General features: G+C 43.5%; 1 protein-coding gene across 3 annotated transcripts in view; it reads right to left on the bottom strand.

Moving 5' to 3' along the window:
* Positions 1 to 1,498: 1,498 nt before the first annotated feature.
* Nek3 (NIMA related kinase 3) overlaps positions 1,499 to 19,053 on the bottom strand; it is a 31,779-nt gene continuing 14,224 nt past the window's right edge. Inside the window, exons 10-17 of one of the 3 annotated variants that reach the window (XR_005093072.1) lie at positions 18,941 to 19,013; positions 15,114 to 15,163; positions 8,229 to 8,331; positions 7,223 to 7,372; positions 6,273 to 6,407; positions 3,734 to 3,857; positions 2,818 to 3,005; positions 1,499 to 2,456 (exon numbers count right to left, since the gene is read on the bottom strand). Coding sequence is in view for 2 of the 3 variants with exons in the window: in XM_028860940.2 (XP_028716773.1) it covers positions 2,900 to 3,005; positions 3,734 to 3,857; positions 6,273 to 6,407; positions 7,223 to 7,372; positions 8,229 to 8,331; positions 15,114 to 15,163; positions 18,941 to 19,013 (741 nt within the window). In the remaining variant the exon portion in view is untranslated. Of the gene's footprint in view, positions 2,457 to 2,512; positions 3,006 to 3,733; positions 3,858 to 6,272; positions 6,408 to 7,222; positions 7,373 to 8,228; positions 8,332 to 15,113; positions 15,164 to 18,940; positions 19,014 to 19,053 lie in introns of those variants that run through there. The other 2 variants (XM_028860941.2, XM_028860940.2) reach the window with 2 other exon arrangements.

Below are 19,053 nucleotides of genomic sequence, written 5' to 3' on the forward strand. Positions count from 1 at the left end.
GCTCAAAATGGTGTTAGGCTAAGCAAGTTTGCTGGGGTCTTTCAGTTTGCTTGTCGGGAGAGGTGGTAGGGATGGTGCCTAGGGTCCCATACACACTAAACAGTGTTTAACTGTCATATATACTCCCAGGAGGAAGCAGGTTTCTCATGCAAGGTCTCAAATACTGCTGAGGGGTGTATTAAAGGAATCCTAGTCCACAAACAAAACCAGGTGCTGCCCAGGGGTCTGCAAACGCCCTTCTCAACCTAGCACCATGTCATACAGGTACATCAAGGCATTGACCTGTGGAAAAATATACCACTTTCAAAATGGTAAATACTAACACAAGGAAGACAGCCATATCCAGTGGAATCTAAGTCTCATGACCATTTCGTATCCCACCATTGTCTATGACCCCCCCAAACAAAGCTCACTTCTCCAAAAAACGTACATTACTCCTTTTCCTCCTCTATCTGCATCCTACTTCCTGGGTCAGAATTTTATAGCAACATGATCTTTTCAATGCTTAAAGTTCTTGTTGGTCACCACAGTTCTGAAAGAAGCATGTAGATGGAAATTAGCATTTCCTGCGCATAGGATCTAAAGTGTGGTGGGGGTTTTGTTTGTTAGTTTGTTTTTTGTAACAGGGTCTCACTATGAACCCCTGGCTGGCCTGGAACTCAAAGGTCCAGATGCCTGCCTCCACCTCCCTGCTGAAACTAAAGAGGTGTGCCACACCCAATTCCCCCTCTTTTTAAAAGCTATCAGGGCAGGCAAATCTCACCCAAATAAGCAAATGCATAAAAGTTTGGTCTAAAGTGGAAACCATCTGATTTTCAAGAGGATTTATAATTCGACTCTTCGGTGGTTAATTAGATATTATTATGCACATAATTTCGAGTTTGCTTTGTGTGATGGATTGTAATGTTTGTGCCTAGTGATTAGAGCAGATAAGGAGATGTGGAGGATGGCATATATGGAAGTTGAGTGTCTTAGAAAAATTCTTGTAACTATTCACGCCTTCTTGAACACAAAAGATCACCAGAAAAGTGGTGAGCTAATGTTCAAGGGACTGACCTAGGAAGGGTAAAGCCAACAACAGAAGCCACACACAAGCTCTTCACTCTAGTTGCTAATCTGTTCCTCCCAGCAGCGAGGGTTAACAGTTTGGACACTGCTTTGTATGTATACTGGTCTCAACATCTAAACAGATGGCTGCAGTCTGTGTTTCTCACCGCCAGAGAAAACAGAAATATAAAAAGAGCAAGAGGAAAAGCCTGAATTAACCTTATGGGATTGTATTAGTCAGTGACTTCAGTGTGAGGCTGTGCCTGACTTAATATACAGAGAGATGGGGGTGCACAGAACACAGGTATGTAGACAGGACCCAGATATGTCAGGAGCAACCAGCACACTCAGCACCCAGATATTGGCTTTAAAACAATGAGAGGAACCATAGCTTCTTGGGAGGAAAAAAACCTGTTGATTCTGGGACTGAAACAGAGAAGTTACAAGTTGATCCTACTTTATCTAATTTAATCTAGTAATTTTAAAATGTAGTAATTTAAAAGGACAAGAACATCACAAAGTGCACAGAAACCAACTGGACACAATTAAGCAACCTAACCAGCGACTTAGTGTAACATTACACTCTTTGCTCTAACAGAGGTAGACCATGAGTCCTCTCAGCATCAGTGGGGCCGTTAGTGACAGTGACCAGAACAGGGACAGGAAGTTAGTACCTGTGATGAGAAGCCCAGCAGATACTGAGTTAACTACTGATCTCAGCAAGCAGCATCTGTGGCACACCATGCTGACATCATGTACGATGAGGACGGGGCTTACCTTTGTGAAGAACACCAGACACACCCAAATTGAGGATGAAAACAAAATACCTAACCAGCACTCCCCAAAAATGGCAAGGGAAGACAGGGAAATTGCCAGAGACAAAAGGAAGCTCACACTGACCACAAGACTGAGCACAGGGAGATACACAGGTCAGGTGGGGATTTGCACAGCCTTTGCATGTTAAGATAGACAGAAGCTGGGCTGTGGTGCGGCTGTGGCAGATTACTTGCCTTGCATTCATAAGGTCCTGGGTTTGATCCCCAGCACTGAAAAAAAGGGAGGAGTTAAGTTGTTAAAAGCTACGCATAGTCCATATTTCAGCAGATCCTGGTGAATGACTGGACTATAATTTCTACCCACTCTTCATCATACGGGGTCAGAAGAAGCCAGTTTCCTCACTGGGGAAAGATTCTCCCTTCTCTAAAGTGTCACAGCATTAAATGAGGTAATACATGATGGGGTCCAGGATCCAGCATGGATGTGCATGGTGCCCCACATCATTCCATAACACGTGCTAACTTCTGACATTCGTCACATCTCTTTGGCTGTAGTCCTGCCTCAGGTCCAGGATGACAATCTTCTGGGAAGCTCTAGAGCATACCCATTCATCTCATGGCTGATCTTCTGACCTATGAGGAACATTTAAGGACAGCTGCTAGTTGGTAGAAATAGAGATCACTGGAAATCATCTTGAAGCATCCCCAGTCTGGGTATTATTGAAAAATAGACACATTTAACATCACAATTTAATATATTTAGATCCTTGGCCCTTTAGGAAAGGTGAGAACATGGATAACAACACATGGGTAGCTATAACTGTCTTGGTTCCTATGAGGTAGGCATTGTTATTCTCATTGTATAGTTGAGAAAATTAGGGATCAAAGAAGTTAAGTAATTTCCTATTATCACACAGTTAGCCAGCAGGCTAGCAGTCCACCGGAATGCAAGGCACACAGCATCTCTAGACCTCCCTTGTGTTAGAAAACTCACAAGGGCTCTGGGTTGTTTTTTAAGCTTGTGGTACATTTCCTGTCTTCATTTCCTTTCCAGTCATCAGCATCTCCCCACAGGCTCAGGCACGTTCTCCGAGGAGTTTCCCATCATACACGTCCTGCCATCCCACTTGCTTCTGGAGCTCTGACACCCAATCAGGGTTTTCACCATCTTCCTCAAAGTCCCTGTGAAAAAACAGTTTGGATGATAAGCCTCTGTATCAGGGGATGCTTTGTACTTCTTGATGGGTTCAATGCAGAATTCCACCATATACTATTTTAATTTTTGAAAACTCAATTCCATAGGTAACTGAGTAGAGAAAAAAAATGTTAGTTCTACCAAAATAAAAGTGTCACTTAACATTTTGAACATTAATGTTAAAAAAAAAACCCTAATGCATTATAAAATGAAAGCCAGATATATTTACACATGTATCTAATCCCAACACCCAAAAGCTGATACAGGAGGAGTCTAAGTGTCTCAAAACTCAGAAACAAAGACAGGTCTGATCTGAAAAAAAAACTATGTGCAGGATCCAGCCAAGTATTCATAATAAAATGTCAGTATTGCCCACCATACAAGAGCAAACAGAAGTGCTTGTTTAAGATGGATAGTAGTATAGCTATTTCTAAATCTGAAATTGGGGCTGGAGAGATGGCTCAGTGGTTAAGAGTACTGACTGTTCTTCCAGAGTTCCTGAGTTCAATTCCCAGCAACCACATGGTGGCTCACAACCACTGTAATGAGATCTGCGCCTCTCTGTACACATAATAAATAAATAAATCTTAAAAAAAAAAAAAAAAAAAAAAAAAAAAAAAAAAAAAAAAAAATCTGAAATTATTGTGGTATGATACGGCATGTGCACACAGGCTCCATTCCCCAATTAGAGCACTCTAGGTCTATTACAACATACGTGTCTTCTTCATCCAGCCGCGGTTCAAATCTCTCTGGATCCAAAATGACAGACTCAAAATCACCATCGACACTGTCTGATGTTGTTTCTTCAGAAAGGGGACCTTTCAAGAATCCTTCTGTACCTTCAGGGGAATATCAACAGAAAGTATGACAGTTTACCTGTTTGTTTTTAAATGGGGTCTCACTACGTTGCCCAGGCTGGACTTGATCTCCTGGGCTGCTCTTCATCACAGGCCCAAATGTTAGGACTACAGATCAGAGCCACAGAGCCTGGAGAAGCCAGCCAATTTAAACAGCATTTACTCGTCACGATTTGGGCAGATAGCAGACCCAGGAAGTATCAGAATGTGAATTAAGTTTTAAAGTAACACTTTCTCTAAGGGGGGGGGGGATACACTAAAATTTTCTAACATAAGAAATCTATATTATAGTCTGAACAATTCGGGAGATTCCGTCTCAAAACAAATAATAAAAAAGAGCTAAGTTGTTAGCTCAAGGCCTTATGCATGCTAGACAGAGCACACCACTGCTGGGCTAGACACCAGCTCTCTTTTTCTTTTTATCATAATGTATATTAGCCACTCAATAGACATTCATCAAATAAACAAATACAACTCAATCTCTTGCAACACCATCAAAAACTGCCATGCCATTATAGGCCCTACTTGATATGATTCATCTCAGATTTTAAGTAAGCAGGGAGGGAGGTGGGTCGGGGGGATGGGAGAGTGGAAGGAGGGGAGTCTGCAGTCAGGATGTATTGTATGAGAGAAGAATAAATAAAAACACAGAAAATAAACAAGAAGAGTTAGCATTTGAACTATCCAAGTTATATGCATACATATGCAATCCTTAAATGCAGTTCTCTAGCCTGAAGACCTAAGGACAATATTATAAATAGTTGTTCTGTCTAATAAGTTTAGTGAAAATATGTTTTAAAAATTAAATCCTGGCTGGGTGGTGGTGGCTAACACCTTTACCAGTACTTGGGAGGCAGAGGCAGGTGGATCTCCGAGTTTAAGACTAACCTGGTCTATAAAACTACAAAGCGAGTTCCAGGGCAACCAGGGCTACACAGGGAAACCCTATAATTGAATATATTCAATATAATGGAATTTAAAGAAAATTTGAAGCTGGGCATGGTGGCTTTAATCCCAGTACTAGGGAGGCAGAGGCAGGTGGAACTCTTTGAATTTGAGGCCAGCCTGGTCTACAGAGTGAATTCCAGGGCTACACAGAGAGACCCTGTCTTGAAAAACCAAAAAGAAAAGAAACTTTGAGGTTTGAGGTAATCCCAAGACAACTGTATATTTACATTGACAAAAGGGCTGTTCCTGGGCTAGGGATACAGCTTATCATGCACAATAGCATGTCCCCAGCACCACAAACAATTTAAAAATGGCTCTTTTTCTTTTTTTCATTTTTCTTTATTAAGAAATTTTCTACTCACTCTACATACCAACCATAGATTCCCCCTCCTCCCCCCTCCCACCCCCAGCCCTCCCTCTCAAGCCACCCCACATCCCCCAAATCAAGGTCTCCCATGGGGAGTCAGCAGAGCCAGGCACACTGAGCCTAGGCAGGTCCAAGCCCCTCCCCACTGCACCAAGGCTGTGTAAGATGTCACACCACAGGCACCAGGCTCCCCAAAGCCTGCCCATGCACCAGGGATGGATCCCGATCCCCCTGCCTGGGTGCCCCCCAAACAGTTCGAGCCAAACAACCGAAATGACTTTTTCAAACACAGCAATATTGTGATTGCTAAAATAAGAAATCAAGAAATAGAAATAAAGTATCTGTACGGGAAATTTTAAGCACAGCTTAAGACTGGCCATAAATGACTCAAGAAAACCTTTACAATTTTGGAACTTCAAAGATTTATTTATCTTTATTTTATGTGTATGTGTCTGTGTGTGTCCCCACACTTATGCATGTACCACACATGTGCCTGTGTACCAGAAGAGTGTACTGGATCCTCTAGGACTGAAGTTGCCCCATGGGTGCTGGGAACCGAACCCTGGTCCTCTCAAATGCAGGATGCTCTTAACTGCTGAGCGATCTTTCCTGCGCCAGCTTTATAACTTTGAAGTTATAATAGGGATTTGAGGAAGAAAAAATGGAGTTAATATTTAATGTGTGCAGCTCCAGCTTTGCAAAAAAATAGAATTTGGAGACTGGTTAAACAATCATGTGCATGAGTGTAAAACTACTGAACTGTATGCTCAGGGAGGATTAAGATGAGGGGCCTGGAGAGAGGTGCCTCAGAGGTTAAGAACACTTGCTGCTCTTCCATAGGACCCAAGTTTGGTTCCCAGCACCTACATGGTGGCTCACAACTGCCTATTAACTCCAGTTCCAGAGGATCTGACTCCCTCTTCTGGCCTCTCTGGTCACCTGCACACAAGTGACATACATTCACACAGACACATAAAAAATAAATCTTTTAAAAAATTATTAAGATGATCAATTGTGTTCATATTTTACTATATTTTTAAAAGTCAAAGGATTCTTATGACCATACAATAGGAGAACATTACCTGGTCTATATATTGTGTATGTTTGAAATGCCAGGCTGAGATCAGCATCCTTCAGCATTGACAACAAGGTCTCAGGGGGCTCTCTGAGCCACTGCTTACGGGCATGACTTTCACTGTACTTTATTACAGAACCACCTAATTGTAAAGAGAGACATTAGTACCAAGTTAAAAAAAAAAGAATTTCCAGCATCTATCTTTCAGATCATATTTTAAGCAAAGTTATGATTATATTTGACCCTCAGTGAAAATCTAGTTCACTCACCTACATGAGGAGCACCAAATGTCCATTGCAGAGTTTTATAAACTAAAACCCTAGCATGGTGAATTCTACTAGAAAGTGTTCAGTCTAGCTATGGTCTTCCGTGTATATCCATGGGCTCCAAGTTTTTGGATCTAAGATATAATTTTTTTTTTTTTAAGTGAAGTCTGGAGCTCGAGAGATGGCTCAGTCGTTAAGAACACGTGTTGCTCAATTGTGAGGACCAGAGTTCAGATCCTGGCACCCACACTGGAAATCTCACAAATGCCTGTAACTCCAGCTCCAAGGGATCTGACACCCTCTTCTGGATTCATATACATGTGCACATACAGAGTCTCTCTCTCTCTCTCTCTCTCTCTCTCTCTCTCTCTCTCTCTCTCTCTCTCTCTCTGTGTGTGTGTGTGTGTGTGTGTATGTATGTGTGTCTGTCTCTCCGTCTCTCTCTCACACACACACAAAATTAAAATTAAAAAATAAAAATTAAGTCTGTATTGAACATATTCCCATATGCACATAAACAGTGCAGTGTGATAACCATTTACACAGTATTATGTCATCTTATGTACAAGTGGTCTAGAGAGTAAATTATATGGAAGGATATGGGTGTTACATGCATTTTCCATGAGGCACCTGAGCATGCATGAACTTTGGTATCTGAACCCAGACCCCAAGGAACAGTGATGGTGCTGACCTCTGTCCTCCTCGGCCGTGAAACTGGAGGTAAGGATGGGTGCTTCTTCCAATGCTGCTAGAGCTGAACTGGGAGCATGTCTCTCCCACTGCTGCCTGTGAGGGCTTGCTGGAATGGTCCTCCTCTGCTGCTCTGATGGACTACCTGATTCTTAAATGTGGAAAAGGAGGGTCAACAATATCATTCTGTCTATTCATCCACATCTAAACATGTACTCTAACAAAGAAGAAGTATTTCTTGTCTCTTTCAAACGCAGATGTAGCAAGAGTCCTGTCCAGTCTTAGGAACAAAGGAAATATCAACAAACGTCTTGAAATGAGATCATGCAAAACAATAGCTCAGTTCAGAATGAACCATCAAAGTGTCTGTGTTAAAATATGTGTATTGTTAACCTTCTGCATGATGTACAGGAATGAAACTCCCAAGGACTCAGGCACACGGGGTCAGCTACACTTCTAATGACTCACCGGCATACCTTCTCTTCCCTCCCTACTTCCCTTTTATTGTGTTGTGGGCTGAGGTTTTCACCCAGAGACTCAGTATGAGAGCATGAACTCTATCACCAAACCACACCCCCAGCCCTCAGTCTCTCTTTTTAAAAAACTGTATGTTATTAGGTATTTTACCTGTATATATGTCTGTGTACCATGTGAGTGTGTGGTGCCCACAGAGGTCAGCAGAAGACATCAGATTCTCTGGACTGGAGTTACAGACACTTGTGAGCCGCTGTGTGGGTACTGGGAATTGAACCCAGGTCCTCTAGAAGCACAGCCAGGGCTCTTAACCATGAAGCCATCTCTCCAGGTCTTAATGTCTCTCTCTCTTTTTTTTTTTTTTTTTTTTTTTTTTTTGCAAATAACCAAAATATTTCTCTAATATTAAGTCCTAGAAGAACAATAAATAACCACCTGCCTACTTGCTCATGATACCCAAGACCAAGTAAGGTGAACATTGATGTTCCCTCACAGTCCCTGCATCAGTAATGACCATAATTTGAGTCACTCACCCGGATTTCCTCCGGCTACTCTCCTCGGTGAGCTTCCAACTGATTTTGTATGAGTGCTTTCCAATTCAGCACGGCTACACTTTCTATCGTGCTCTTCCTCTCGCTTTATAAAAGATTTTAAAACAGTGATTAAGTAACGTCTGTATTTCTACAGAAATGCAAATATGTAATCAGCTATTTTAATTAAAAAGTAAAAAGCAATGCATTAAAAACATGAAGTCGTAGAAACCCAAATACTAGCATATTAATAGCCACATATATCACATACTCGTGCATATGAATAACAGTTTGCTCATATACGTGTATATTAATAGCCATGCATGTCAGTAGCCATTACAGGATGGATATATATATGTGTGTTATATGTATATACACATATATAAACAGCAGAGGTATTTACCTACTTTTTCTCTTTTTTATTGAAAATAACAATATATTCTGATCATGGCTTCCTTTCCTCCACCTCATCCTTACACACTTAACTTCATGTTCTCTCTCTCTCTCTCTCTCTCTCTCTCTCTCTCTCTCTCTCTCTCTCTCCATCCATCCATCCATCCATCATCCATCTCTGCTACTCTGGTAGCTACATTTTTTTAAAAAAATAGTCAAACATTAATGTGTATGAGTATAAATACTATTGAACTGTATACCCAAAATTATTAAGATGGGATGGGGGCCTGGACAGAGAGAGGAGAGAGATGGCCCAGCAGTTAAGAGCACTTGCTGCTGAGAGAATCAACTCCAGCAAATTGTCCTCTGACCACCATACCACAGCATGTGACCCTACCTCCAAATAATTAAATAAATATAATAAAAAATTTTTAACGGGTTGTTCGCCTGAGTCTTAGAGTATTTATTCCAAAATCTCCCACCCCAGTCACATAAAACTCTATTATAGGAATGTGGTTAAGTCGGTAGTTTTCCAAACTGTCTGAACCCTTAACTTCATGCAGCACAGTAACGCCATGAGTGGTCTTCACTGAACATGTACATATTCAGGGAAAGGATACAAACACAGCACCAACTGGTCCCAGGCACAGGTTCTCAGTTACTGGTTGAATGAATAGACGGGCAACAGGCCTTGCGGACACACTAACCTTTCTTGTTCTTATGCAGTGGTTCCCAAAATTCTTTTTGACACATCAAGGGGACACAAAAATACCTCTTGTCACGTCACAGTGATGGCTCAGCACACCAGTGATCTCAAAACCCACCTGCAACCCATCAGATTCGTGAAGCGGTTGGAGGAAGTGGATGTTAAAAGCCCTCAGGGCATGCCCAATGTCCTACTAACTTGACACAGTCTACAGTCAGCTGAGGAAGGAGGACTTCCTCAGATGACTGGGGGACCGCCCGGATGAAAGTGGCCTATGGACGTGTCTGGGGGGACCGTCCTGATTGTCAACTGATGTAGGAGTTCCAGCCCACTCTGGTGGCACCTTTCTCTCAGCAGGTGGGTCTGGGCTGTATAAGAAAGCTCCTAAGCGTATACCTAGGAGAGAGCCAGCAAGCAGTGTCCTCTGTGGTCTCTGCTTTAGCTCCTGTTAAGTTCCTACTCCGCTCCTTTAGCGACGGCCTGGCCCTCTAAGTTGCTTTTGCTCAGAGTGTTTTATCACAACAACAGAAAGTAAGTGAGAACACCAATCTCTACCCACTGAAAATCGATGTTCTCTGGTTCCACAGCAGCCTCAAACTCTGAGGTCACTTCGCCCTGCCCAGGGGTGGCCTACAGGATTCGCTTGCCGCCTCAATCCTGGGTTATCTTATTTGCTTTCTGGCCTCTTCTTCACTATGTTCACTAACTGTACCCTTTTCATTTTGGGGGGACTTGCTGAACAGTCCACGCACGGTGGTGACAGAGTTGTGTTCTGTACAATGCTTCAGCCAGTGACCCCCGAAGGTATGTCCCTTAGTGACAGTGGCGCCCTCTAGGATGTTTGCACACTGATGAAATCACCGAAGAATGCTTTCTCAGAACAGGCCCCCGGAGTTCAGCGATACACAGCATTATTATGACATAATTTCCCAAGGGCAGAGGCAGAGGTCCTTTGCAAGGGGAACACAAACTCTTCAGAGGATTTGAGTTTCTGAATTCTTACTGTGACGCTGACTAAATGGCCACCTGAATAAAATAACCAAAATTCATTAACTATATGCTAAAAATGGCTACATTTTATCATATGTAAAGTATGCTTCAATAAGCCAGGTGGTGGTAGCACACATCTTTAATCCCAGCACTCAGGGAGGCAGAGGCAGGCAGATCTCTGAGTTTGAGGCCAGTCTGGTCTACAGAGTGGGTTCCAGGACAGTCAGGGCCACACAGAGAAACCTTTTCTAAAAAAAAAAAAAAAAAAAAAAAAAAAAAAAAGCTTCAATAAGTCTAAACAATATCATGATGAAATTATTTTTTAAAGGTACCACAGCATCAGGGTATAATTTACTTGCACCAACATAATAGTGAGACATTATTTATAATCTAAGGTACATTAGAAATTTTACAGGTTTAATTATTCATAAATTCCATGATAACAATAATCTTTTTGGGGGTGAGGAACAGTCTGGTTATGATCCACACACCGGTGTTGGAAACTCCTGTGACCAACCACCTATTTTGCTGGCATACATTTTAATACTGTAAACAAAAACACTCTACAGCAACAATGAGCAGCATGACTGAATGCACGCAAAAACTTCCTTCAGAGCTGGGCGGCAGGGGCGCACGCCTTTAATCCCAGCACTTGGGAGGGAGAGCCAGGCAGATCTCTGTGAGTTCAAGGACAGCCTGGGCTACAGAGCAAGTTCCAGGACAGGCACCAAAACTACACAGAGAAACCCTGTCTGGGGGCGGGGTGGGGGGGACAGGGGGACCTTACTTAAGGCCCCCCTCTCACACCAGTGCCAAGCACAGATGACAAGTGTAGTTTAATTCTTTGTTATCTAGACTCCTGGCTAGTCCGTATGTAAACAGCACATGATGATAGTAGGTTATCAAACAAAAAGCTGAAGAATTTTGCTTTCCCCCTTACCCCTACAACACCTCCTAAAAGTGTTACGGGGGGGGGGGAGTGAGAACAATTCCTCCATGTATTTCACTGTTTTGTTTGGCTGACACAGGGTTTCTCTGTAGACCAGGCTGATTGGAGATCCACCTGCCTCTACCCCCGGAGTGCTGGGATTAATGGCGTGCAGCACCACACTTGGCTGTAAAGAATGTTTACATGAAATGACAACGGAGAGATGTGGTGATGTGTGCCTAGACCTCCAGCACTTGGCAGGGAAAGGGAAATGACCGGGAATTTCAAGTTGTCCTTGGCTACATAGACTTTGAAGCCAGTCTGGGCTACATGAGACCTTGTCTCAAAGAAATAAAAACAAAGAAACAAAAAATGAAAGAGGCACAAAGATAACCATAAACAAATACAAACACTCCAGGAATGCCAACTGGAAACCATAATTTTTTTTTTAAAGAAAATTTAATCTTAGCTATGGCTTCTGTACTTGTGAGAGGAAGTCAATGCATAGTGAATTATGGTTTAGTCCCCAGTGAGTCCCCTACTGAATTAGTCAAGGGCACAGCCTCCTCCTCCCTGGCCGGGGGGCTGGCTGTATGTACTAACAGGAGTTTCAAGAGCTGAAAGTTCATCCCGGACAGAACTGTCTGGGTCTTAAATCCCAACAGTTGTTGGTTCTGTGGTCTGCGCTGGTAATGCTCTCCTGTTGCTGCAGAAATAACATGCCTTCCCCGTGAGGAATCACTCCACACACTGAGAAAGTAACAAAGGAAAGGCTCTTTAATAGTGCCGGCCCAGCTTTTGGCTAACGCCCAAAGAAGAGCTGGCCTTGAAGAGAAGATTTCAATAGATTCTGTGCACTTTAGGCGTGTTCATTTTACACATGCTGTCAGCTCCAGGTTACACTCTGAACAATTTAAACAGACCCAGGAGACTTCCTGCCTGGTCACTCGGGCAGATGAGAGATTGACACAGCAAAGATATTGCCAGAATTATTTCTTAAGTACATCAGTGTTGTTCTTTTTATGATAGTTGTTACCCGGGGACATCTTGCCTACCTGGCAAAATTATGCTTTTCTCAAAAAGAGAACTGGGGACTTCAGGCAGGCCAGGACTTACCATTGGCTGTGACCCTAAGCTGCCCCCCTCCTGTGAGCTGCGCTTAGAGGCTTGTTCTTTAGGGATGGGGCCTAAGGGTTGGCCTGTGAATTTCAGACCTAGTAAATTCACTCTGACAGGCCGACTTAGCTACTACTTATCTTCGGGGTGTTTGGAGGACAGTGCTCCCTTACCTAAATTCTACTTCATGTGATTTAATGTCTCCTAAGGAAATCCATTATCAAATCCTTTATAACATCAATTCTATTACTATGAGTTCCTTCAACATCAGTATAAACTAGTTCCCGATCCCTCTGGGCTGGTTTCTGGCGCATTCCATGGAAGGAGCGTTTAAGAGAGTCTGGGTTTTCCTGGAGGGAAAGATTCAACATGAGCACTCATCTCTTTGGAGTAATGTGGTGGAATATTGTTTTAAGGTGTGCTGCTTTTATTTATGTTGCAATTGTTTAACTCTGTGAAGCTGTGTTACCGTGCCTGTCTAAAACACCAGAATGGCCAATAGCGAGGGAGGAGAAAGGATGGGTGGGGCTGGCAGGCAGAGAGAACATATAGTAGGAGAAATCTGGGAGGAAGGAGCCAGAGATGGAGAAGTGAAGAGAAGAAGTAGCCAGGGAAGGAGGAGGACTCCAGGGGCCAGCCACCCAGCTACACAGCAAGCCACAGAGTAAGAGTAAGATTTACAGAAGTAGGAGAATGGGAAAAGCCAGGAGTAAAAGGTAGATGGGATAATTTAAGTTAAGGAAAGCTGGCAATAAATATGCCAAGCTAAAGCTGGGCATTTATAATTAATAAACAAGCCTCTGTGTGTGATTTATTTGGGAGCTGAGTGGAGGGCCCCTCAAAAGAGGGGGAAAAAAACCCAGTAACGACAGAGTAACTCCATTCCCTTCTACCTGGTTACACAAACCCTATCTGTGCTCCTGACACCGTGTCTTCCATTTTTTTGACCCTCCTGCCTGGCTATCTTTCTAACCATTTCAATTAAAAGGTGAGATGCTGGGGATGTAGCTCAGAGGCTGAGCAAAGCCCTAGCTATTCGATTTCAGTGCAACAGGAGAAAGCAAGCTACTTGGAGCATCAAAACAGAAAAGCATCAGGCCACAAGTCACAGCTGATTTGCCAAGGCGGGTGTTGTGGGAAGGAGACAAGCTGTCACCATTCATGGCATCACCAGTGGAACAGAGGGGTCATCGCTGCCCAGGGCTAGGAATGACCAACAGGACCTTGAATACCAGCCCAGAAAATGTCAACTTGATTCACAGGATAACTTAAGAGGGACTACAAACTTTTGAACAGAAAAACATCAAAGTCTGAACACTGAGTGACCCACGCATTCCTTAGCTGTAAAAAGGAATGAAATGCTGGTACATGCTGCAACATGGATGAACCCTGAAAACCGAACGGAGTAAGAGAAGTCAAGTGTAAACGGGCAAACCCTGCATGAGGGATGGCTAGCTTTATGTCAACTTAACATGAGCCCAAGTTATCAGGGAGTAGAGGGAGCCTCAGTTGAGAGAATGCCGCCATAAGATCCAGCTGTAGCGCATCTTCTGAATTAGTGATTGATGGGGGAGGGCCCAGCCCATTGTGGGTGGTGCCATCCCTTAGGCTGACATCCTGGAATGAATGATAAAGGCAAAAAGGAGAAAGCCGGTCCGGTTCTCTGTTTCCAGGACCTCACATTCCTGCTGCCATGTTCCCTGCTGGGACGGACAGCACCTCAAGTGAGCCACAATACGTGTCCCATGCCTTGGTTCACACCTCTTACCTCCCCTTCCCCCCACCCCCCACCCCACTTCCTTTAGTTGCTTTAGTCAAGTACTTTGTCACAGCAAGGAGAAAAGCATACACACATATAACACACACACACACACACACACACACACACACACATACACATATATACACACACATATACACACATACACATATATACACACATACATATATATACACACATACACACATATACACACATACACATATATACACACATACACATATATACACACACATATACACACATACACATATATACACACATACATATATATACACACATACACACACATACACATATATACACACACATATACACACATACATACACATATACACACACACATACATACACACCTACACACACACATACATACACACACCTACACACACACACACACACACACACACACACACACATACACACATATATACACACACATATACACACATACACATATATACACACATACACATATATACACACATACACACATATACACACATACACATATATACACACACATACACACATATACACACATACATACACATATACACACACACACATACATACACACACCTACACACACATACATACACACACCTACACACACACATACATACACACACCTACACACACACACACACACACACACACACACATACTTACCATGATAAAAAAGCAAAGCAAAACAAAAGCCAGGCTCAAACAAAACTTTCACGTCCAGTGGCAGGACTGAGTTCTGTCATATCTAGATTGATACCACTGCCATCGACAATTAAAAATGGGAACAAAGGATAAATGAAGGTCTGCAGGGCTCAGCAGGTGGTACAGGGCAACAGCTCCTTCATGCATCAAAGGTGAGGACAACTTCGCTGGAGGGGCGCGGCCACATCCCCAAACCTCACAGCATGTCAGAACTCCTGATGCTCACCGCATGCATGCCTCACAATTCCATTTTAAAGCACTTACCATGGCGTTTGCTTCATCTCCCGGAGCTATCCTGACTCCGCTGGGGTCTGCTTAGAGAGAAGGTAGGAGAGAGCACAGGAAGTCTTACTAAACTCTAGCATAGATTCTCTCCCTCGCCCCCTCGTGTTTTGTGTGTTGAGAAAGGCCCCCTGCTATATAGCCCAGGCAGTCCTTACACTCTGATCGTCCTTCCTCAGCCTCTCCAACACTGACATTATTGGTGGACAAATGAGGATTTTAAAGATACTGGACCACAGCATTAACCTGAAAGGGTATCAAGCTTTCAACACCTGGTGATATTCTCTAGATATTAAAAGAAGCAACTTAATGCTGTTTCAGTCATAATGTTCAGATAACATGAAAGTCATTTATGCTAATCCATTTAAGCACCTGAGAAGCTAGAGGAGTCTTTTTTTTTTTTTTTTTTGGTTTTTCAAGACAGGGTTTCTCTGTGTAGCTTTGCACCTTTCCTAGAACTCACTCTGTAGCCCAGGCTGGCCTCGAACTCACAGAGATCCGCCTGGCTCTGCCTCCTGAGTGCTGGGATTAAAGGCGTGTGCCACCACCACCCAGCGCTAGAGGAGTCCTTATCCCCCACATTTTACTGACTTTTGTTTTTGCTTTTAAAGCAGGGTTCCACTGTATAGCCCTCACTAGCATAGAACTCATTTTGTAGATCAGGCTGGCCTGAGACTTACAGTGATCCCCCTGCCTCACCTCCAAAGTGCTAGGATTAAAGGCACATGCTACCATGCCCTGCTTCATTCGACATCTTAAAAATGGCTACTGAACACCTGTCAGGACAGGCCATGAAAACACGAGAGGAAGCACATCATACACAGTCCCTGTCCTTGTGCATGGCTTCACTGTTCTGTTCTCCCTATCTGGAGACTAAATGGTCCCACTCTGGCAACATGTCACTGACTCCTTTATTCTTCCTGTAACTATCAGTGAAGATACTCTAAAGAGGCATTTATGTTCCTCTCTTTGGCTGTCAGACTATTGGAACAATAATCCTCGGGGAACTGGCATTTCCCCAGGAGTCTCATGCTGGGAGAGGGGAAAGGCTGAAGCCTGGGTGAGACAGAGGGGGAGCTTGTCTCCTGGAAAGGGATTCCACATGGTTCTGACAACTGAGAGACTAAACAAACACAATGATGGGTCAACCATGGGGGCCAGGACAATTTAGTCAAGCATATCCCTCGCCTGCCATAAACTTGAACCTCACGTCAGGACCCTGGGAGATAGGCAAGGGGTGTGTGTGCATGAAGGGATCAGAAGGCCATACAGGCCACTTTACCTTGAGACAACATGGGACTGAGACGGATACCTGGCAGAGACCAAGATGGCTAATGCTGGACATCCAGGGGCTATGAGTCAGCCTGATAATGCCTGATCCAGGGAACTCCAAAGTGACAGTGATGTCATCTGTTCTATAATTACACCTGGTAGAATGCCGCTTTTGTGCGAGTCTGTATAAATATGGCCTCGATGTCGCAGGCGAGTGCCTTTGTCAGCCTGTGCGTGCTGGTCTGCACACACACACATCTGTCTGCCTGGGTGCGTCCTGTGGGTGCCGGGGTGCCTGTGTACAAGTGAGTAAGTCTTTCCTGCCTACACCTTCACTCTCTTTAAGGCCCTGGCCCCGGGGGACACTCCTCTTTTCCTGGCATTGGAGCAGGGATCTCACAGTGGATGTCATCAGCTCTCTTGGCTCCTCTTCCCAGTGTGGACACTCTGAGTAGCCCTCCACTCTCTTCCCACTGTTGTCTTTAATTGGCTTATTGAGGATGGGCAGCTGAGCCTCGCTTGTTAGGGGGCTGCCTGGGAGATGCTCTGATGCTAACTCCTGTACTGCTCTCTCTATTTTGGGAATTGTAAAGCTACATTTTTCGAAAATATATTGACGCTCCTCTTAGCGCTTTCTTGCCCAGCGTTTCCTCCTATCCTGGGAGGTGAACAAAAGCTACAAGATAGTACCCGGGGTAAAATTATCATCAAAGCAAACTTGGAAAGCCACGTGAGTGGCTGCCTCTTGAGTGACAAAGAAGATGCTGTCTGTGAACCGAGCCTGAATCCGTGAACTGAGCCTGTATCCGTGAACTGAGCCTGCATCCGTGATAGTGGGACACACATGTTCTCAGTTTTGTCCACAGTTCCTGGCTCATAACTCCTTCACCCTTCAACCTAACCCAGAAAAATAAACAAATTGCTTTCACAATGTTTCTCTGGTGGTCAATGAGGACATCACCGTGACAGAGAACTCCACACAGGGTTGGTTATCACAGTGCCCCAGCTGAGAGTGAGCTACACTTAACTCTTCTCTTCTTCTTCTCACACCTATTATCTCCATTGGACTTCTTCAGAAGGAAGTCATTGATGAAAGAATAAAAAAAAAAATGCTACATGATGCACCTGAGACAGTCGGTGAACCAATACTGACGGACCACTGCCACTCAAAGCCACAGTTCTCGGTAGAAAAGGCTCTGCCTTTGAAAAGTTAGTTTGCACAAGGCCTATCAGAAACTTGGGGATACGACTGGCTATAATATAAGTGTTGTATTTTCATGGTTAGATCCCTATAGCCTAACCCATAGTAAACCAAAGTGGACAAGATGCTAAATCGCCAAACAGACATTCTCTCATCACTGAACTTCCACACTAGGTTCTTCTTAGTCCCTGAAAATTAAAAGTACAACACTGAGGCGGGAAAAACTTGCAGTAATAAAATTGATGCTGTGAAGGATTTACTTTCTTATGAGATATTAAATTCCACAAAGTAGAATTTAGCTAAGGAGCGCGCAGCCTCTGATATCACTGGAAGGTAAGGATCATACTATGCAGTCCTGTTAGCGACTGTAGGAAAGAAAATTCCATACCACGGCTGAAGTTTAGGGGTGTGAGAAAGTTTCTGCTACTGTTTCACTAGGCTTGACCTCCAATTAGGCTCCATTCCATAACAAAAGGAGACAACCCAGACTTAGAACCCGCCCTTAGGCTTATGCCCATATCAAAGAACATGCCTCTAACAGGTGGCACAGGATGACAACTAGAATTCAGTCTGCCATTCAGTCCCCAATGCTCTTACCAGGAAAAGCATCCTTCTGCCAGGTGGGCAAGATGTCCCTGGGTGGCAACTATTCATAAAGAACAACACTGGTGTATTCAAAGGATTCTGGCAATTATCTCTGCGGTGCCAATCTCTCATCTGCCCAAGTGGCCAGACTTGTAGTCTGTCTCTGGTTAAACTGTTCCGAGTGTGACCTGGGGCTGGGACCCGAAAGGGCTAAGGATGACTGTTTATGTGGAGTGTGTAGACGGAAGGTCCACAGACTCTGGTAACATTTTCTGTTCGAGTCTGGTTCCTTTTTATGCATTACCAGCCATGCACTGTTATTAAAGAACTTCTTTTTCCTTTATTAATCTCTGAGTGTGTGGAGTGATTCCTCACTGGGAAAGTATATTTATTCTATGACAGTATAAGATCTGAAGAAAATTATGTCTGAAGTAGCAAAAAAAAAAAATTTGAAGGCTATCTCTGGTAACTAATAACTTGAAAATTACACTTTCTTTCTTTGTTTTTGGTTTTTCAAGACAGGGTTTCCCTGTGTTACAGCTGTGGCTTGCTTGGAACTCACTCTGTAGATCAGGCTGGCCTTGAACTCACAGAGATTCCCCTGTCTCTGCCCCCCAAACTCAGAGATCTGCCTGTCTTTGTCTCCTGAGTGCTGGGATTAAAGGCATGTGACACCACTGCCCAGCAAAAATTTTTATTTTATGATACTTTAAAAAACATATTTGAAAAGTAAGCTTCCCAAAATTCTTACCCCTTTTTTTCAGTTTCTTGGGCTCAGATATTTTGGTTTCATCCAGTATCTGCTCTCCATATTCTCTGATGATCTGAAATTTAAAGATGTGGAAAACATTGTCTATACCCCAA

The sequence above is a fragment of the Peromyscus leucopus genome, chromosome 17 (assembly GCF_004664715.2).
Source record: "Peromyscus leucopus breed LL Stock chromosome 17, UCI_PerLeu_2.1, whole genome shotgun sequence".
Taxonomy (NCBI): domain Eukaryota; kingdom Metazoa; phylum Chordata; class Mammalia; order Rodentia; family Cricetidae; genus Peromyscus; species Peromyscus leucopus.